This window comes from Podarcis filfolensis (genome assembly GCF_964270895.1).
Source record: "Podarcis filfolensis genome assembly, chromosome: 9".
NCBI lineage: Eukaryota > Metazoa > Chordata > Lepidosauria > Squamata > Lacertidae > Podarcis > Podarcis filfolensis.
This window is the reverse complement of record NC_139610.1, coordinates 68,922,922-68,940,675: the sequence shown is the minus strand read 5'-3', so window position 1 is coordinate 68,940,675 and position 17,754 is coordinate 68,922,922. Positions and strand designations below refer to the sequence as shown.

General features: G+C 44.0%; 1 protein-coding gene across 1 annotated transcript in view; it reads left to right on the top strand.

Moving 5' to 3' along the window:
• The window catches only part of ADAMTS3 (ADAM metallopeptidase with thrombospondin type 1 motif 3), a 138,147-nt gene extending 127,375 nt beyond the window's left edge, over positions 1-10,772 (top strand). Inside the window, exon 23 of the mRNA XM_083571019.1 lies at positions 6,140-10,772. Coding sequence (XP_083427145.1) covers positions 6,140-6,714 — 575 coding nt within the window. The 3' untranslated portion in view covers positions 6,715-10,772. The remainder of the gene's footprint in view (positions 1-6,139) is intronic.
• Positions 10,773-17,754: the final 6,982 nt, after the last annotated feature.

Genomic DNA, 17,754 nt, shown 5'->3' with positions numbered 1-17,754 from the left:
TCCAAAGGGGGATTCAGATCATCTTCTTATTACTGCGTTAATGTCCAAATCAGTCCCAATCAGTCCAAACAAAATTCATAATTCTATCCAGTCTTATCTTGGTGTTTCCACATCATATCTTGTTCATATAATTTCTATTTTTCCTTTACGATCTCTTCTGTTAGTCTCCTTAAGCCGAAAAGCAAAATAATAATCCTGTGTGGATTTCCCGTTCCTCCACTAAGTCCAGATGGTTTCCATATATCTCCTTCGTAGATAGCATAGCTCTTTCCATCATAAATTTGGCATTTGTCGCTCTTAAGTCCCACCGAGAAGTTGGTCCACGATATGTAAACAACTCTATTTCTCTCTTTCTCCTCCCAGACCCAAGAGCTCCAACAATGCCTCCTAAAATGGCGACGGCATTTTTAACTGCGTCATTCCAAAACTCTTAGCTTTCCAGCTTCATCTTGAAACATTGCTTTGGTTCGAAAGTTTATCTCCACACAGCCTTAAATCCACAGCTTAAGTCCTTAGTTTCTGACTCATTAGGGGAGGGGATTCTTGTTAAATCACATAAGAAAAAGGAAGGCAGGTTTCCCCCCCCTCCCCCCTCAGTCATTTGTAGTACCGTATCTTGACGTATCTTCTCATATTTTATTCTTGTCTTGTTATCAGAGATCTCTTCTGTCAGCAGTCTTTACTCCCCTTTTTCCTTGAAGCATGTGCAATTTATCTCATCCAAATTGTTTCTTTTGAAGATGCTTGCAACTGGCGGCACGAATCAGGGACGGCGTCCAGGAGTGCTGGAATCCCACAGGAGGGCTTTGTGCCCAGTGCCCCCACCCCCACAAATTCGGGGGTGGTATAGGGCACAGCAGGCAAGGGCCGTCCCCCCCACAATCCTGGGGGGGTTAAGGAGGCCAATTACCCCCATCCTAGCCTCCAAATTACCTCGTGTGGGTTGGAGAGATGTTATTGTCAGCCGTCTTCTGATGCGCCACCTAGTGCCCCCCCCCCCGTTTTTAATAGATCTAATCCCATCCCAAATAAGGAGACAAATTGGAAAGACACAGAGTGGCTCTGAAACAGATCAGGCAACTTATTGAAGCTCTAGAAGCAGATAACTACTAATGGGTGAACACCCCTAGTCTTTGCTGTAACCCTGCAGAGATCATATTGCAGAACTTCAAAACTCCTGTCTCATTTGCCCAGGGACAAACTGAGGATGAGACCATCCAGGTCTTTTGCCTCATGCATGAAACACCATCAGGTATGTTGCTTAGGCAGAGTGCCTAAGTCACAGTTAGAACCGGTGTCCGCACTGGGAACTCTTGCATGCAGTGTAAAAAAAAAGATAAGCTAATTTATGCATTGAAAACTTTTCAGTAACTTTTTTTAGCAAATGCAACCTTGTCACCGTTTTGGGAGGGGCGAGAGTTTGCATCCGTATGTTAGTCAGCTGTGGGCGGCTGAGATCACAATATAAAGATGAATTCCACTTGTCGGAAAAGGTTGCAGTGCATACAGCTGTTCTATAAAACTGCAGTATAAATAGAAACGCAGGACCGAGAGTGAATATTTGTTGTTTCCTATAAAAAGGCAGACTTTGAAGAAGATAAAGACAGTTCCTATCCATTCTGTACATCTTTGTTTTTATAATTCCATAATGCTTTTTCATATGCCACATGTTCTGCAATTCAAGTTTCAGTGCCTCTGACACACACACAATTTTGGAAGTAATTTCTACTGCAATATCTTATAAGCAGGTAGGCTTAGGAAAGGGCCCAGTTTTCACAGGTAAGTTAACCATGCTATCAAATACTGTCTACTCAAAAGTGCATCCAACTGAGTTCAATGAGGCTTACTCCCAGGTATGCAGGCCTGTAAATTACTGATTTCTTTATTGAATACTTTTTTCTATACTTAATATACAGGCAATTTTCATTTTGCACAGAGATTACATTTCCGCCCTGCCTCCATTCTGCCAATTTAGGGACATTTTACGTTCACCTCCGAGTGAACTTTAAGTTCACCTGTGCGTCCATGCACAGCCATGCGCCAATCATCAATGCCATAGCCAGGGGGTGGTGAGGAAGGCTCCCGCCAGGGATGCAAGCAAGAGGGAGACACACAAAATCAGCTTTGAAATATGTCCATAAATATGTCTATAAATAAAAATATTGATTATTGCCTAGGTTATGATATCTGTTATGGTTTTCAACCGTTTCTTACCTTATTTACCATTGGCTTGCTTTTATATATTGACATTCCACCCTTCAGTATAAGGATGCTCCATGTAAAATCAATAAAACAATGAAAGCATATAGCTGTAATAAAACAACAGAATAAAACAGCAGAGAATGGCAGTGTTAAGACAAACCCGTCATGTCTTTAAAGCCCCAGGAGCAAAGTTTTTAAAGACTATATTTATGGGAAGACATCCACCTGCTTTCCAGAAAATGGCAAAATGATACACTGCCATGGCGGGAGTCGGGAACAGGTCAGGAATAACTCTCAAGGTGTCAGCGAAGTTAACTCTTTATTCAAGAAAACAAAACAGCTCAAGCAGGCCTAGTGTGGTGTAGTGGTTAAGAGCGGTGGACTTGTAATCTGGTGAACTGGGTTTGATTCCCTGCTCCTCCACATGCATCTGCTGGGTGACCTTGGGCTAGTCACACTTTTTGAAGTCTCTCAGCCTCACTCACTTCACAGAGTGTTTGTTGGGGGGGAGGAAGAGAAAGGAGAATGTTAGCCACTTTGAGACTCCTTCGGGTAGTGATAAAGTGGGATATCAAATCCAAACTCTTCTTCTTCTTCTTCTTCTTCTTCTTCTTCTTCTTCTTCTTCTTCTTCTTCTTCTTCTGAGCACAGCAACTCTTCCCAGTAGGTCTTGCCCCAAAGAGGCAGTTGTGAGGACTGAAGTTCCCCTCCTTCCCACCGCTCCCTAAGTCTCCTCCTCCCTCCTCCTCTTCCCCAGCAACCTGAGACTTCTTCACCTTATCTGTTTTTGCTGTGCCCTCTTCATACCTCTTCTGGTTCTGAGAGACCAGGGGGAAAGACAGCTGGTGGCAGCAGAAGATGGAGACCCCCTGACTTCTTCAGCAACCTGACTTATCTCTGCTTCTTGGTTCCCCTCCTCTCCTGCCTCTGATTCTGGACTGCTCTCTGCCACAGACTCTCCCTTCTCACTAAGTAAACCCTGTTAGCTCTTCAGCTTCTGACACTTCCATTTCCCAGTCTGCTCCCTCTTCTCCCTATGACTACTCATTGTCATCTCACCACCAATCCTCGGGCTTGGAGCCTTCTTCCCTTGGGGGTTCCCCAACTGGTGCCCTTCACCATTTCTCTATCCAACCAGCCCATGACATCTGTTAAGGATGGGGGAGAATTTTGATTCTGTACTCATTTGAGGTTGAACCTACTTAACATTTTCTGAAAGGGTATGCAAACCAAAACACAGCAATCCTTCAAACTTCACATTTCTACAAATTTTGCAATGCAGTTCTATGACTAAATGGTGTGCCTAAAAATGCAGGTACTAGAGTAAAGTGTGCATAAAATTTGGTGAAAATAGCATATAAAAAGCACTATATCAGGCGAACTTGCCTCGCAAAAACACATGTGTTAGGCAAAATTGCATATAAAGAAAGAAGAAATTTGCACTGAAATACTGGCGGATTTTCCCAATGACATTTTTTAAATTGTAAACCTGTGCAGAAATGTGGAGAGCTTAATGTAAGCATGGAAAAATGAGAACTGGAGAAAAACAAAAATTGACATATTCAACCATCACTAATTGGAACATCCTCATGAAATAAATGAAAGACAGCTAAGGGTATTTGCTAATTTCCAGATTTAGCTATTTTCCATTTTAAACCTTCATTAATACACTTTTTTCATTTCTGTGTGAATTAAATCACTTATACTTAATAAGCCATACTGAGTTCAGTGGAATTTACTCCCAGGTTAGTGAATATAAGGTTCTAGCAAGAAGAGAGGGGACAGCTCTTGAAGCAAGATAGACCTGGGCATTTGAGATAAACATGAAAGTGTCTGCAGAACGGGATAATCCTCAAATATGAAACGGGTCTCTGAGCACAACAGCAGCAGACATAATTGTAAATGTTTTTTTCCAAGCAAACAAGCGTGTATTCAGGTGGGATTTATTTATTTTTAAATGCACCTCTAATCTCACCTACTGTAGATGCTTCAAGAACTGGGGCTCTCATGGTGGATGCTTAGAGCACTTGATTAAACAACAAAAAAAAAACAAACACCTGTTGTTAAGTAAGGGGTAAAATCAGCTTTCTGAAAGAGCTACCAGCAGGCTGCCAGGAGAGGAATAAGCTCCTTTAGGTAATTTTAGACTCCAGATTTATTGGTCTTCTCACCCAACTGTGCACAATCTTTATTTCACTACTTCAAATGTGGTACCCAAGTCTGGCTGCATTCAGCGGTACTCCTGCTCATTCTGCTGAATGGGTCTCTGGTCTTCTGTCCCAAAGTCCTGCCCTGATAGCACCACTGAAACTCCTCCCCAATTCTCATCTATCACCTGCTGCCAAGACCCAGTTTTCTAATACATCTGGATTCTGTTCCCCAGAAACGGAGCACAAGCAATTTTGTGCACTTCTGGTTCCACATTTTGGCCATCCCTTTGTTGATGTGCCTATGGCTCTTCTCTTCCTCTGCTCCGTGGTCGGTCGTAGTGGGAAGGGAGAAATCAGCCTTGAGCAGAGTGTGGTTTTCAAAGCTGAGATTCAGCAGCCTGGACATGGAGCATAGAGGCATCAAGGGAGCAGGTGGATAGCTCTGTTGGTGAAAGCATGGTGCTGATGATGCCCAGGTCAAAAGTTTGATCCTTGTATGAGACGGCTGCATATTCTTGCTTTGCAGGGGGTTGGACTAGATCGGTGTTTCCCAAACTTGGGTCTTCAGCTGCTTTTGGACCACAAGTCCCATCATCCGTAGCTAGCAGGACCAGTGGTCAGGGATGATGGGAACTGTAGTCCAAAAGCAGCTGGAGATCCAGGTTTGGGAGACACTGGACTAGATGATCCTTGGGGTTGTTTCCAACTCTACAATTCTTTGATTCAATAGTAAGCGCCGAGGGCCTTCTGACAGTTCCCTCACTGCAAGAAGCCAAATTACAGGGAACCAGGCAGAGGGCCTTCTCGGTAGTGGCACCCGCCCTGTGGAAACCCTCCCACCAGATGCCAAAGAGAACAACTACCAGAATTTAGATGACATCTGAAGGCAGCCCTGTTTAGGGAAGCTTTTAATGTTTGATGCATTACTGTATTTCATTATTGTGTTGGAAGCCGCCTAGAGTGGCTGGTGAAACCCAGCCAGATGGGCGGGGTATAAATAAATTATTATTATTATTATTATTATTATTATTATTATTATTATTATTAGCTGCATGCAGGCAAGCAGAGGAATATCAGAGGGAAATAGGATGCACTGAGAGGTATAGAAAGTGCTGAAGTAGCCACACAGCTCCATGGGCGTTCCTTTTTTTTAACTGAGTTTGAGAAGACGTTGCTCTCCCTTCTTGACATTAAATCTGAATTGGGTGTTTGTGTGCAAAAGAGAGGAATTGAGCAAGGTAGAGAGCTTAAAAGCTCTTTTTGAGCTGGGAAAACCCAGTTGTGGGTTGTTCCTGTGAGATCATAGAAGCCCCAGGATGTTTGCGCAGGGACAGTTCCAAGGGTTTGGGTTTATACGTTTTCGCGTATACGCAGAACCCTTGGAACCGAACTCTAAGATGAGATCATGCTGTATATGCAAATGTGGATGTTGAAGAAATTGTTATTGACATAAGGAAATTAGATACACAAGGACACAGTTCTTCCAAGGAGCCTGGTGTTAAGGTTACTCAAGGATTTTGCATTTTAAAGCAAACGAACCCAATTTGCAATTCCTAGGCTAATAAATCAGAACGCAGGTATGTTTCAGTTTTTTAGACTATTCTGAATTTTGCAACACAGTTTTCTGCTGAAGTGTACCTAAATCCAAATTAAAATATGCATTTTGTAGAAAACAATAAGAGCGAGAGAGAGAATGAATGAATGAATGAATGAATGAATGAATGAATGAATGGACTCCATCAGGCTCATCCTTATGTTCTTGACTCTTGTTGGGTTCTGTCTTTCAGATGAACCATGCCTGGGTGACAAATCTATCTTCTGCCAAATGGAAGTGCTCTCCCGGTACTGCTCCATCCCGGGCTACAAGAAGCTCTGCTGTGAATCTTGCAGCAAACGTAGCAGCACCCTCCCACCACCTTACCTTAGCGAAGCTGCCGAGACCGAAGAGGGAGTGATGACTGGCCCTGGCAACCTCCCCAAGACTTTGGCTTCTCCGATGTCTTCAGTCCCTCCTCGCTCTGAGAGGCGCAGTTCTTTGGGCAGGATGCCCTTGGCAGAAGAAGACAGGCATGCCCTGATCCCCAATGCCTACGGAAGGGCCAGGGTTGCCAGCCCACCTCAGCGAAGAGTTCAAAGCCAAGCGAGGAACAAGACTTCCGGGCCGGTTGCGACGCCGTTACAACTGCCAACCATGAGTGGGCACCTTGCGACCCACACATCCTCAGCCTTGTTAGATATCGGTCCAGCTGTGACACAGAACAGCAGTTCAGCTGGTGTCCTGTCTCCAAACAGACCCTCAAAGAAAAATGAGAAGCAAGCGGACAGGCGGCAACCTCCGAGGCCTTCCACTGTGGAAAGATGAAACTTAGAAATAAAAAAAGGGGGTGGGAGATACCTAAAGTGGAGAGTGTGTCTCCTTGCTTTGTTTGGAGTACGGTGATGCATGCAAACCCTTCCAACACAAAACTTTCAACAAGTCAACCGCAGAAAAGGAGGTGGGAGGAAAAAGTGCTGGCTCACTTTCCAGTGACATCCATCCCTCACTCAGTTCCTCCTCTTCTTCCTCCTCCTCCTCCCAACATCTGGCCACTCCAAAAACTTTGAAGGGAAGCACCAAAAATCACACCGATGTAAAAAGAAGAAGAAGAAGCAAGTAGCTGAGTGGGTTGGCCATTCTCTGCCACCCAGACCCCCTAACGTTGCACGTCGGCTGCTTTTGAGGGTGGAAAGTATGATTGATTAAAAATAAAGGAAGGAAAGAAATTAAATGTTGCTTTTGAGGGGTGGGAGGGGGCAACCAAGCAAAGGCACCAAAGTTTACACGTCTACAGCGTATTTTTTACTGTGGAACATTTGACCTCCATATGAATTGTATTGCTAATTTATCTCTATAAGCAAATGCTAGAGTATGGTTCACCGTTGTCATGTACATAGGCTTGGTTGGCACATCATGCTGAGCCAAAGCATGGCTGAGCATGGCCACATGAAGATGCAGGCTCCCAGAGGGCGATTCAGCTGTGTTGTTCCTCCCCAGCTACTTAGCCATGAGTTAGCTTAGTATAGGGTCCTGTGAGGCTCCAGAGGTTACTGGAATACAACTCCCATCATCCCTGCCTGTGGGCCATGCTGGCTGAGGATGATGGGAGTTGAAGTCCAACAACATCTGGAGGGCCACAGGTTCCCCATCCCTGGCCCAGTGTGTCATCTGAAGCCAGGATCTCTCGTGGCTTAGCTCTCCCGTACAAACCATGAGGCATAAAAAACACACGCAGGCCATAGTTTGGTTTTAGCTTGTGGTTAACAGGCCCACAAGCCTGTTAGCCAAGCCAGTTAAATAATGCAGGCAGAGTACACAAAGAGGAAGAATCCTCAGAAAACTGTGAGGACACTGGAATCAACCTCAGTGTATAACTTGAGGGGGAACGAACAGAAAAGTTTATTCATAGTCAGGAGATATTCAGTCAAATATACAGAGGGAAAACTTCTTCAGAGTCACACAGCCAATCAGGGCACATGCTGCCTTTGGAACCATCATGTCTTGCTGCCTGGTTGCTAAGCAACACTTCTACCCCGCCTCTAGGCTAGGTGGCTTTAACAGTGGCAACAGAATTAACCCTTCAATTACAACGCCTGGGTTCAGGTCCCACTTAACAACAGCACAGCAAACAGAAAGGATCAAAGCAGCCACAGTCTCCTCTCCTGGAGCCTGCTCTCTCATATGCTCATGCTAAGCTATGCTTTGTTTTAGCACAATGTGCAAGCTAGGTCATAGTGCATATAATGAATAGAGAGGGAGGAAAAACAGTGTTATTTTTTCAGAGTTTTATGTTATTCAGCCATTTGTTTATGGACTTTGCATTTCAGGATCATGTTTAGGTGCCTGCCGTTCAGTTCTGCCTTATTTACAAGCCATGAACATGTTTGTTTTTTGCTGGGATCCGAAGACCTGGATACAAACAGTGCTGCACACCAATCCAGGTCGCTAAATGGCTTTGGACATCCGTGAAGGCTTTCTAGATCTCCATTTCCCAGCATGATTTCCTTGTGCTGCCTCGGACTTACTCTAGAGTATCTCCCAACATTCTGATGTGGGCACAGTATCAACTGAGGGAAAGTGTGCCAGGAGGAAAGGTTAAGTCTGAAGACCTGAAAGGCCGACCTTCACTCCCAGCTAGGCTGGTGAAATATACTCGGAGTCGAGTGTGAATTTCATGCTCTTTATTCAGCTTGTAGTAGCAATGAATGAAATTTTCCCCAAAACGTCTAGCTATATATACATTATTTACACAGTGGGCCCCGCGTGATTGGCTAATTCCGGGCTGCTCCTGTAGGCCAATCAGGTTGCAGATTCACTTCCTCCAGAAGCCTGGTTGGCTGCTCCTGCAGGCCAATCAGGTCGCTGATTCACTTCCACCTGGAGCTGGATTGGGTGGCTCCTGCGGACCAATCAGACTGCTGCATTCTGGATCCTATTGTTCTAGGATTCAGCTCAGTACATAACAGCTGGTCTGGAGGCAAAGCTGCCAAGAGGCTGGCAGTGGCCTGAAAGGTCTGCCCTCAGCCTTTTGGACCCCCAGCAAGCAGGATTACAGAGGAAGATAATCTCCCACCTTTATATCCTTCCAAGGGCTTTGGGGTGATCATCTCAGTCATGCAATCCATGGCTTAGAGAGATGAAAGGCAGCAAAAAGTGCATGTTCTAAGTTGATTTATTCACACCACTTTAGGTATGTGGGGTAGCTGAACTGTCCAGGCAAGGAAAGGCAAAGCAATTCTCCGTGCCTCTGGTGGGTAGGAAACAAACATGCAACCTAACACCCCAGCCTATACTTAAGGGGGTTTACTGAGGCCTGGACTCACAGTGCCTTCTTCTTTTGCCTGTACCCCAATGCAGCATCACTTGCACATGGGCTGTGCAGACCAATCCCAACATTAGATGGTGCAACTGAGATTGCAAATGACCACAATTTACAGTGTGGTTGGTCACAAGTGGCATTGGCACTGCCTTGTCTAGACAAGGTCCAGGATGGTTTGGCCCATCACAGGGACATCACCAAAGCTGCAGATTTAAATGGAACCTGAGAAGAAATTGGTGGAAAAGGTGAAGATAATCATGGGCACAACCTCGATGAAATGAATGCTAGAATTTGGGGGTCACTTGCTATGAGAGAAGGAGGGTGTAAGGACTTACTGACGGAGCACATGGCTCCTGCCTGGAGACATGATAATAGCCACCTACCTGAAGCTGAGCACAGGGACATAGGAATCTGCCTTATCTCAAGTCAAACCATTAGTTCATCTAGCTCAATATTATACGCCCTGATTGGCAGGATCTCTCTTGGGTTTCAGGCAGGTTTCTCTCCCAACCCAACTTGGAGATATCAGGAAATGAAGCTGGGGCTTTCTATGGGTGAAGCAGATGCTCTCCCTGAAATATACTCAGAGTCCTGTAGTGATTTCATGCTCTTTATTGCATCTTGTAAAACAGTGACAGAATTGCCCCCAAACCTCAGGCTTGGGGAGCAATTTTATCACATTATTTACACAATGAGTCCCATCTGATTGGCTGATTCTGCTTCCCTCCTGGAGCCTGATTGGTCTTTTCCTGCAGGCCAATCAGTTGTTGCATTCTAAGATCCTACCAGCCTAATAGGCTGATTAACTTCCTCCTGGAGCCTGATTGGTCTTCTCCTGCAAGCCAATCAGTTGTTGCATTCTAGGATCCTACCTGTCTATTGTTCTAGGATCCAAGCTTAGTAATCTGGTCGGTCCTTCCAAAAGAAATTGCCTGGGGACCCTGTGTATGCTACCTTGAATTCCAGGGGAGAAATGAAGGGATACAAAATTAATCACTAAGTAAGAAAAACGATCTGTGTGCACGCAGCCCCAAGTTCGGTTCTTGGCATCTCCAGGACCAGAGTTGAGAAATGCCCTTACAAGAGACCGTGGGGCACTGCTGTTGGTCAAAGTATAGAGTACTTGAGCAGATGTTTGCCTGACTGCCTTTCTTTTCAATAGGGCTTGTGCATGAGAAGGTCTTGCTTATAGGACTCCCCTGGTGTGCAGTAAAAGTATGGTAATGTCCCTGAAAAGAAGGGGAGTTAAGTTTACTTTTTAAAAAATAAAAATCTGCTAAATCGCCTGTTCGTCAAAGCCAAAGAGCGACTCCAAACTAGGACAGGAACGTGGTGTAGGAGTGGCAAGCGCTGGAAAAGCACTTAACTTTTTCATCGACTTCAAGCTGAGAGAGTGCATTGACCAGCTGCATATGTATCCAACTGGGACAAATTGCCAGCCATTTGGGTCACTATCAAACTTGTCAGGCAACTTCTCTCTCTCTTTGTGTGTGTGCGTGTATGTGCAGGGTTTCGCTGTAAGGTACTTGTATATAGGAATGAAAAGTAAAGCTATTTATTAAAAGTTGGTTGTGGTGGTTTTCTGTGCCAGTGTTTCATGTCCTGAAAACTTGCGCTTAAGATGGCAGCACCGTTTCCTCTGGTGTAAAGTGTTTCAAATTGAATTTCACACATGGCTCCAAAGGGCTGTTGCAGTCTAAGCATGTTTATATGCATGTAAGGGCCCCACTGCAGAGGACATACCTTAAAAAATGTAGACATGTGTCAGCTGAGCTCTTTCCTATTTAAATTTCCGAGCAAGGACAGAGAGGGCCCATCCCACCAACGTTTTGCATTTTGCTTTTGAAATGTCATATCTGAATCTATTTGAAGGTTTATAGCATGTCCTTCCAATGCATTTCTATTAGCTCTGTGTTCAAATATGCCCTTTCAATTTCTTGAAATGTTTCTTCCCTGGTAAAAGAGGCTTCCAGTTATTTTTGTTTGCCTCCTTCTCAGGGTGCTTTAGAATTATTTTAGACTTTCTTTATCATTTTAGCGGCTGTAGGAATGCAAGAGCACACCCGTCCACGGCTGGCTGTCAGATGCCTGATATCAGTGTGGTTGCTGATTTTGTTTTCAAAGGCAGTCTTTCCTTTTACCTTGGCAGGGGGGGAAACTTTTTACATTGACTTATTTAGAAGTAAAGCCATGCCAGTTAAAACACACACAACTCAAACCAATTAAGGGCTGTCAGACTCACAGGGGGTAACTTACCCATCTTCCTATATGTACAGGAAAGTTTTCATGGAACGTGGGTACCATATCTGCTCCTGAGGGTTGGGGAAAACCCCAGAACAGATCTAGGGCCACATGGAGAGCACACAGGGAGAGGAGAGGGGTTGGAAGTCCCATCAAACAGGCAGAAGTCCTTGTACTATATATCCCTTCTCCTCCTCCTGGACTGTAAAGTCCAGTAACACAAAACAACAGTAGACTAATTTCCCTCACCCTCATCCACTCAGTTGCTGCTTGTGGTGTCAGAAAAACTAATGGGCCAACTTCAGTAGATACAACCCACAGAACAGAGATGAATTAAACATGGAAGTTGTGGAATCTCCTCTACAATATTTGTAGATTCCACTCACGGAACAATTTTGATTGATGCCTCAAAAACCGTGTTATCCACCAGGATGTTCCCAAATGCCACATTTTAATGTAGGAATCCTTACTAGCAATGTTGCTGGTCTAGTGCAACTGGCATTCCGGACACACATGAAATTCAAAGTGGAAGAAAGTAATGACGCATTTTGTACATCAACATGAGCAGAGATGCTTCTTGCACAGAAATCCCACCCAAACACACATGTTGGTGTGACTCTACAGCCAACCTCCTCAAGTTCCTTCCCTATTAATTATCAGCATCCACCATTCCGTAGCTGTGCCACCACCTCCCTCCTACAACTGCGCAGAAGCACTCCCACACAAATCCGCTGCTGGAAGCCTCCTTGCTCCCAGGTGTATTGCCGTGCAGGTAGATGGACAAATCGGTTTCTCTCCATTTTTTCATTTTTCCAGTCGTCACTTCCACCCACTCCATTTCCACACCAGTTTGTCATTTTGAATACTAGAACTAGGTGAACCATTGAGTCTCACTGTCAGGCAGCTTTTGATGTTTCTATTGGATTCTTCCCAGAGTCCTCTGAGTCTGAAATCACATCTAATGGAATGGCATACCGAGCCGAAACAAGCAGACAAAGAAAGCAGACAACATTAGACTAGGAGCCTGAGTGGCAGTCCTATTATATGCCATTGCAAAAATGACAGGACAGGCAGCTTGGCTTGTGATTTTGAAGTGGTGCTGGCTGCATGGTCTGTAATCAGTTATTTTGATTGATTAAGCTGCATGTGAACTGGAGAAGACGCAAGGGGAAAAACAACTCACCAATGCCATCTGCCTTGTTGATTGAGAGCAGTGAAAAGATAGTTATAAATGTAACTGGACAGTATTTGGCACGCCAGTTGTCCGGCTTAGCATCTGAACTGCAAGCTTGGCTAAGACCATCTCTGGTACAATCTCCTTGAATTGATATTCTCCTGCAAATCTCCTCCTTATACTTTAATCAGGGGTCAGCAAACTTTTTCAGCAGGAGGCTGGTCCACTATCCCTCAGACCCTGTGGGAGGCCAGACTATATTTTGAAGAAGAAAAAATTGAACGAATTCCTATGCCCCACAAATAACCCAGAGATGCATTTTAAATAAAAGGACACATTCTACTCATGTAAAAACACCAGGCAGGCCTCACAAATAACCCAGAGATGCATTTTAAGTAAAAGGACACATTCTACTCATGTAAAAACATGCTGATTCCTGGACCGTCCACGGGCCAGACTGAGAAGGCGATTGGGCTGGATCCGACCCCTGGGCCTTAGTTTGCCTACCCATGCTTTAAATGCAAGTTGCTCCAATCCAATTCTAATTGTGCATTTCAATGCATGTGATAGATGCGGTAGAATGTGGATGAAGATGCTTAATGGTGCAGGTGCAGATATTGTCCATGTTAGCGGCAGACTGACACCCGAAAAGGCTTGGTACCTTTGAATGGGCTGTAAAGAAGTACCCTGTTGAGGATAATACTGCTAAATAACTCATAACACATTTAATGACTGCAACTCGACTTACCATGATGAAGAATTGGAGAACTCTGAATACAGACATAATTCAATATGTGGTTGGTGAAAATATGGGACATTGCTCTGATGGACAAATGAACTGACAAGATGCAGGGACACAGAACCAATACAAAGACAGATGCCTTTCAAATGAGATGCTTTGATTTTCTTTGGAATGCTGCCATGAAAGAACATGGGTCAGAACTCCTACAATTTGCGGCAGACTGTGGATAGATACATTCATTTAACATTTAACTGAAGATGGAACATATCATTTCTGTAGTTTTCCTCTGCAACTATTCTGCACGGGGGGGGGGGGCCTCCAGACAATTTTGTTTATTCCGTTTTGTTTTGTTTTTGTTTTTTGTTTGTTTTGTTTATCCTGTTTTAAAGCACAGCCACATCTTGCATAGGGCTTACATTCCAGGAATGATGTATATGCAAAAACATGTATACTCAAAGCGCTCCCTTGGAACCAAGCATGTGCAAAAACACCTAGCCTTGCAGAGCTGGGCCCTTGAGCCCCAGGCAAGGCAGAGAGCTTAAAAGCTCTTTTTTGCTGAGTTTTCCCAGTGCGAAAAGAGTTTTTAAGCTCTCTGCCTTGTTTGCACTTAACTTGTGGGATTTCAACCAGCCTGTAGAAACTGTGTGAGTTAAGTGAGCGCTAAGATGCAAACATACTGGACCTGGAAAGATAAACACTTATTATTATTATTATTATTATTATTATTATTATTATTATTATTTTAAAAATGAGAGAGAGATATACTCTGAACAAAATGGTAGCAGTAAGACTGCTGCAAACTATTCATACCCCACCAGAAATGTTGGAGGGTATGTTTTTCTAGGACAGGGTGAGTGACCTCTGACCCACACGCCAAACTTGGCTCCCCAGGGCTCCCAACAAGGCAGTTTGGGGAAAGCTGCACGCACCATATATATCAGGTGCGGGGGTGGAATTTCTCAAGTACAGAGGCTCACACCAAATTTCCAGTTGTTCAGACTTCATTCAGTAATGCATTACCAGGCAGAGTTCAAAGAGTCTGCAAGTACATTTTCATCAGGGCACACACTATACAGTGGTACCTCAGGTTAAGAACTTAATTCATTCTGGAGGTCCGTTCTTAACCTGAAACTGTTCTTAACCTGAAGCACCACTTTAGCTAATGGGGCCTCCTGCAGCCGCCACATGATTTCTGTTCTCATCCTGAAGCAAAGTTCTTAACCCGAGGTACTATTTCTGGGTTAGCGGAGTCTGTAACCTGAAGCGTCTGTAACCTGAAACGTCTGTAACCCGAGGTACCACTGTACAGTCATACCTCGGGTTGAAGTAGCTTTGGGATAAGTATTTTCGAGTTGCACAGTGCGGTGTCCCAGAAGTAATGGAGTGCGTTACTTCCGGGTTTCGCAGCTTGCGCATGTGCAGACGGTCAAAACGCATCACACGGACATCACACGCATGCACAGAAGCAGCGAATCGTGACCCGCACACGTGCAGACAAGCGGACACGGGCTGTGTTCGCTTCTGGATGCGAATGGGGCTCCGGAACGGATCCCGTTCGCATCCAGAGGTACCACTGTATAGGCAAATATATATTGTCTTAATTGTTTATCCTCTACTCAACCACCTTCTGCCACTCCAGTACTTCACTACCTTTCATCCAATTGCAGTGCATAATATAGAATATAGGGCCCATACATTTCCCCTTTAACTAGTTCTTGTATTCCTGTTTACGTGACATTGGCCTCACTAATTAGGGTCCTAACAGTAATTCACACTCACAGGTGCAGGGCAGGTAAGAACAGGGCTTCAAAGGAACAACTGTAAGCTTAAATTGGGCTCCCAGTTGTTCTGTTCCTGGAGCCAAGGCTAATGTGCAGTGAGAGCATACTTTGTTCAAAGAGGAGGAAGCTGTTTCCATGCAATGAAAACGACTTATCCCTCCCAGCTCTGTGCTTTGAAGTAGCCTGCTCTGCTCCTTAAACCTTGGATTTCTGAAGGTCTAAAGGAACAGGACACGGCCACTGGCAAGGGGTTTTCAAACAGCCCTGAGACACAAAATTGAAATGTTTCATCATCAACCAGAATAAACAACAGATACAGAAATGCTTAAGGGTCACGATAATAAAGCACATCTATAAGCTATCTGGGCTTGTGGCAGCATCCCAACCTACAAACAATAAAAGAACGCTATCTTAAATGATTATTAAGAGCTTAGTTCTGTAAAAGTGGAGGAAACTCCAGCTATCATAGATGAGGGGGAAACAGTGGCCCCCAAACATGTTATTCCTGATGTCAACGTTTCCATCAGTTAAATTTCCTCAATTGTAGAAAACGATAAGAGGAAAAATATGGTCAGAGCAGAACAGCTAACAAAAATCTAAATCAGAAAATATGCTTTATGGAGTGGGAGTTATAAAGAGATCTTATAAGGCCTCAAAAATAGCAGCGACATTAGAATCGTTTGGAAAGAACCATAATCAAGTGCTATCAGCAGAAAAAGTATTGTACAAGTCTTTAAAAGCAGCCACAGGCCAAAAAGAACACAACAATTTTAATGTAGTCGGTGTGACTTAACTGATCACACAAATAATGAGGCATATGCAGCGGCGTAGCGTGGGTTGTCAGCACCCGGGGCAAGGCAAGTAATTTGCGCCCCCTAACCCCTAACCTGCCGCCGCTGCCAGCTTCTTCTTGCTGCTGCCTGGTCTGGTCTGGTGTGGTTCTCTCCCACGCTCAGCGCTGCGCTGGGCGGCCGCTGCACTGTCCCTCCCCCAGATAGCCCCTCGCTCTCTCTCCGCACCGCACGCCTGGCACCCACCCCCTCCACAGTGGGCGGCGACCCGGCGACTCGGATCGGATTCGCACAGCCAGCACTGCAGTGAGAGTGAGTGAGTGAGCCAGGTAGGAGCAGAGAGCTGCGAGCGCGCCCCCCCCAGATGTTGCGCCCGGTGCGGCCGGCCCCCCCTGCACCCCCCACGCTACACCACTGGGCATATGGTAGAACAGTACCCACAGTTTACAACATCATCTGGCATGCATAAAATGTATTTTAATTGTTTTCCCATCACCCTGTTCCTCTCCCCTTCTTATAAATGTCTATAAATTCTAACTGCTATTGTTACAAAATACATTTTGCTAATTGTCACTAATCTAGGCAATACACATTAGACTATGTGCATCATTTCATATCTGTAATAATTGTGGTATATACAATTTGACACAATTTTGTTAATAGGTTCAGAAACCTTTATCTGAGTGTTTATTGTTGTTTTATTTTTATGCTTTTATTTTTATGTAATGGTTGCATGTCATATACTCAACTGAGAAACAGAATTGTACAAGCCTCAATAATGGGAATGACTTTGGTTCAAACCAAAGAAGCTTGTAAATTATCTACTTTCCTCCACTAAATCAATACTAAAGATTCGGAGTAATTGTTCTCCAAAGCTAACTTCAACTTTATCCCCTTTAGCTTAAACCTTAAAATAAAAAATAAATGGCAGTATAACAATGCAAAGACGACAGACTATCAACAAGGATATCTGGAAAGGACTCAGTTGGGGAAGATAGTATGAGCAAAGTCACAGTATATCCTATGAAGGTGCCAAAGAAGTAACAAATCAAGCACATCGTTTCATTTTTTTTTCAATTGAACAATGGAAATTAAACATCTTTTTTTAAAGTTGAACAATTGCTGTTTAACATGGAACTCCACATCTTACTAAGTCTTTTGAGAAGTTTTTATAAAAAATCTGATAAAGGAAAAGTAATTGCACACAAACACATACACACACACACACACACACAAAATTCTCTCCTATTCAAGAGAAAATGGGAATGAGACCTTCTGAACTTAAATCAATCATAGAAGAAGACTGGGACTAGCTGTTCAAAAACGTTTTAGTGATATTACTAAAGGCAGATCTCAAAGAAAACTTTTAAAGTTATATTTCAATAGTATCTAATGCCACATAACTTATAGTCAAAGCTCTGTACTGCTTGAGGTATAAAAGGACCTGGAGCTGCAGGCAATTTTGGTCAAAAATGTTGGGTATAATACAGGAAATTATGGGTTCTGATCTGCCCAGGAATCATAAAACAATTATTGGAATGCTCTGATCTGATTGTTTTCTCCCGCTCCAGAAGCTAGGAGCCAAACCAATGGCTTCAACTGACAAGAAAGGAGATTCTGACCAAACATCAGGAAGAACTTTCCGACAGGAAGAGCTGTTTGACAGTGAAACGTAGAATCCATTTATGTCACCCCATTGTTAGTTTCTATACAATAGGTATATAGTTCAAAAGAATATTCTCTGCTGAAAGATTTAACTTTTTCTGCAGTCATAGTTATGCAGACCAGCACTTTCTCCCAGAATTTAGTTAAGCACA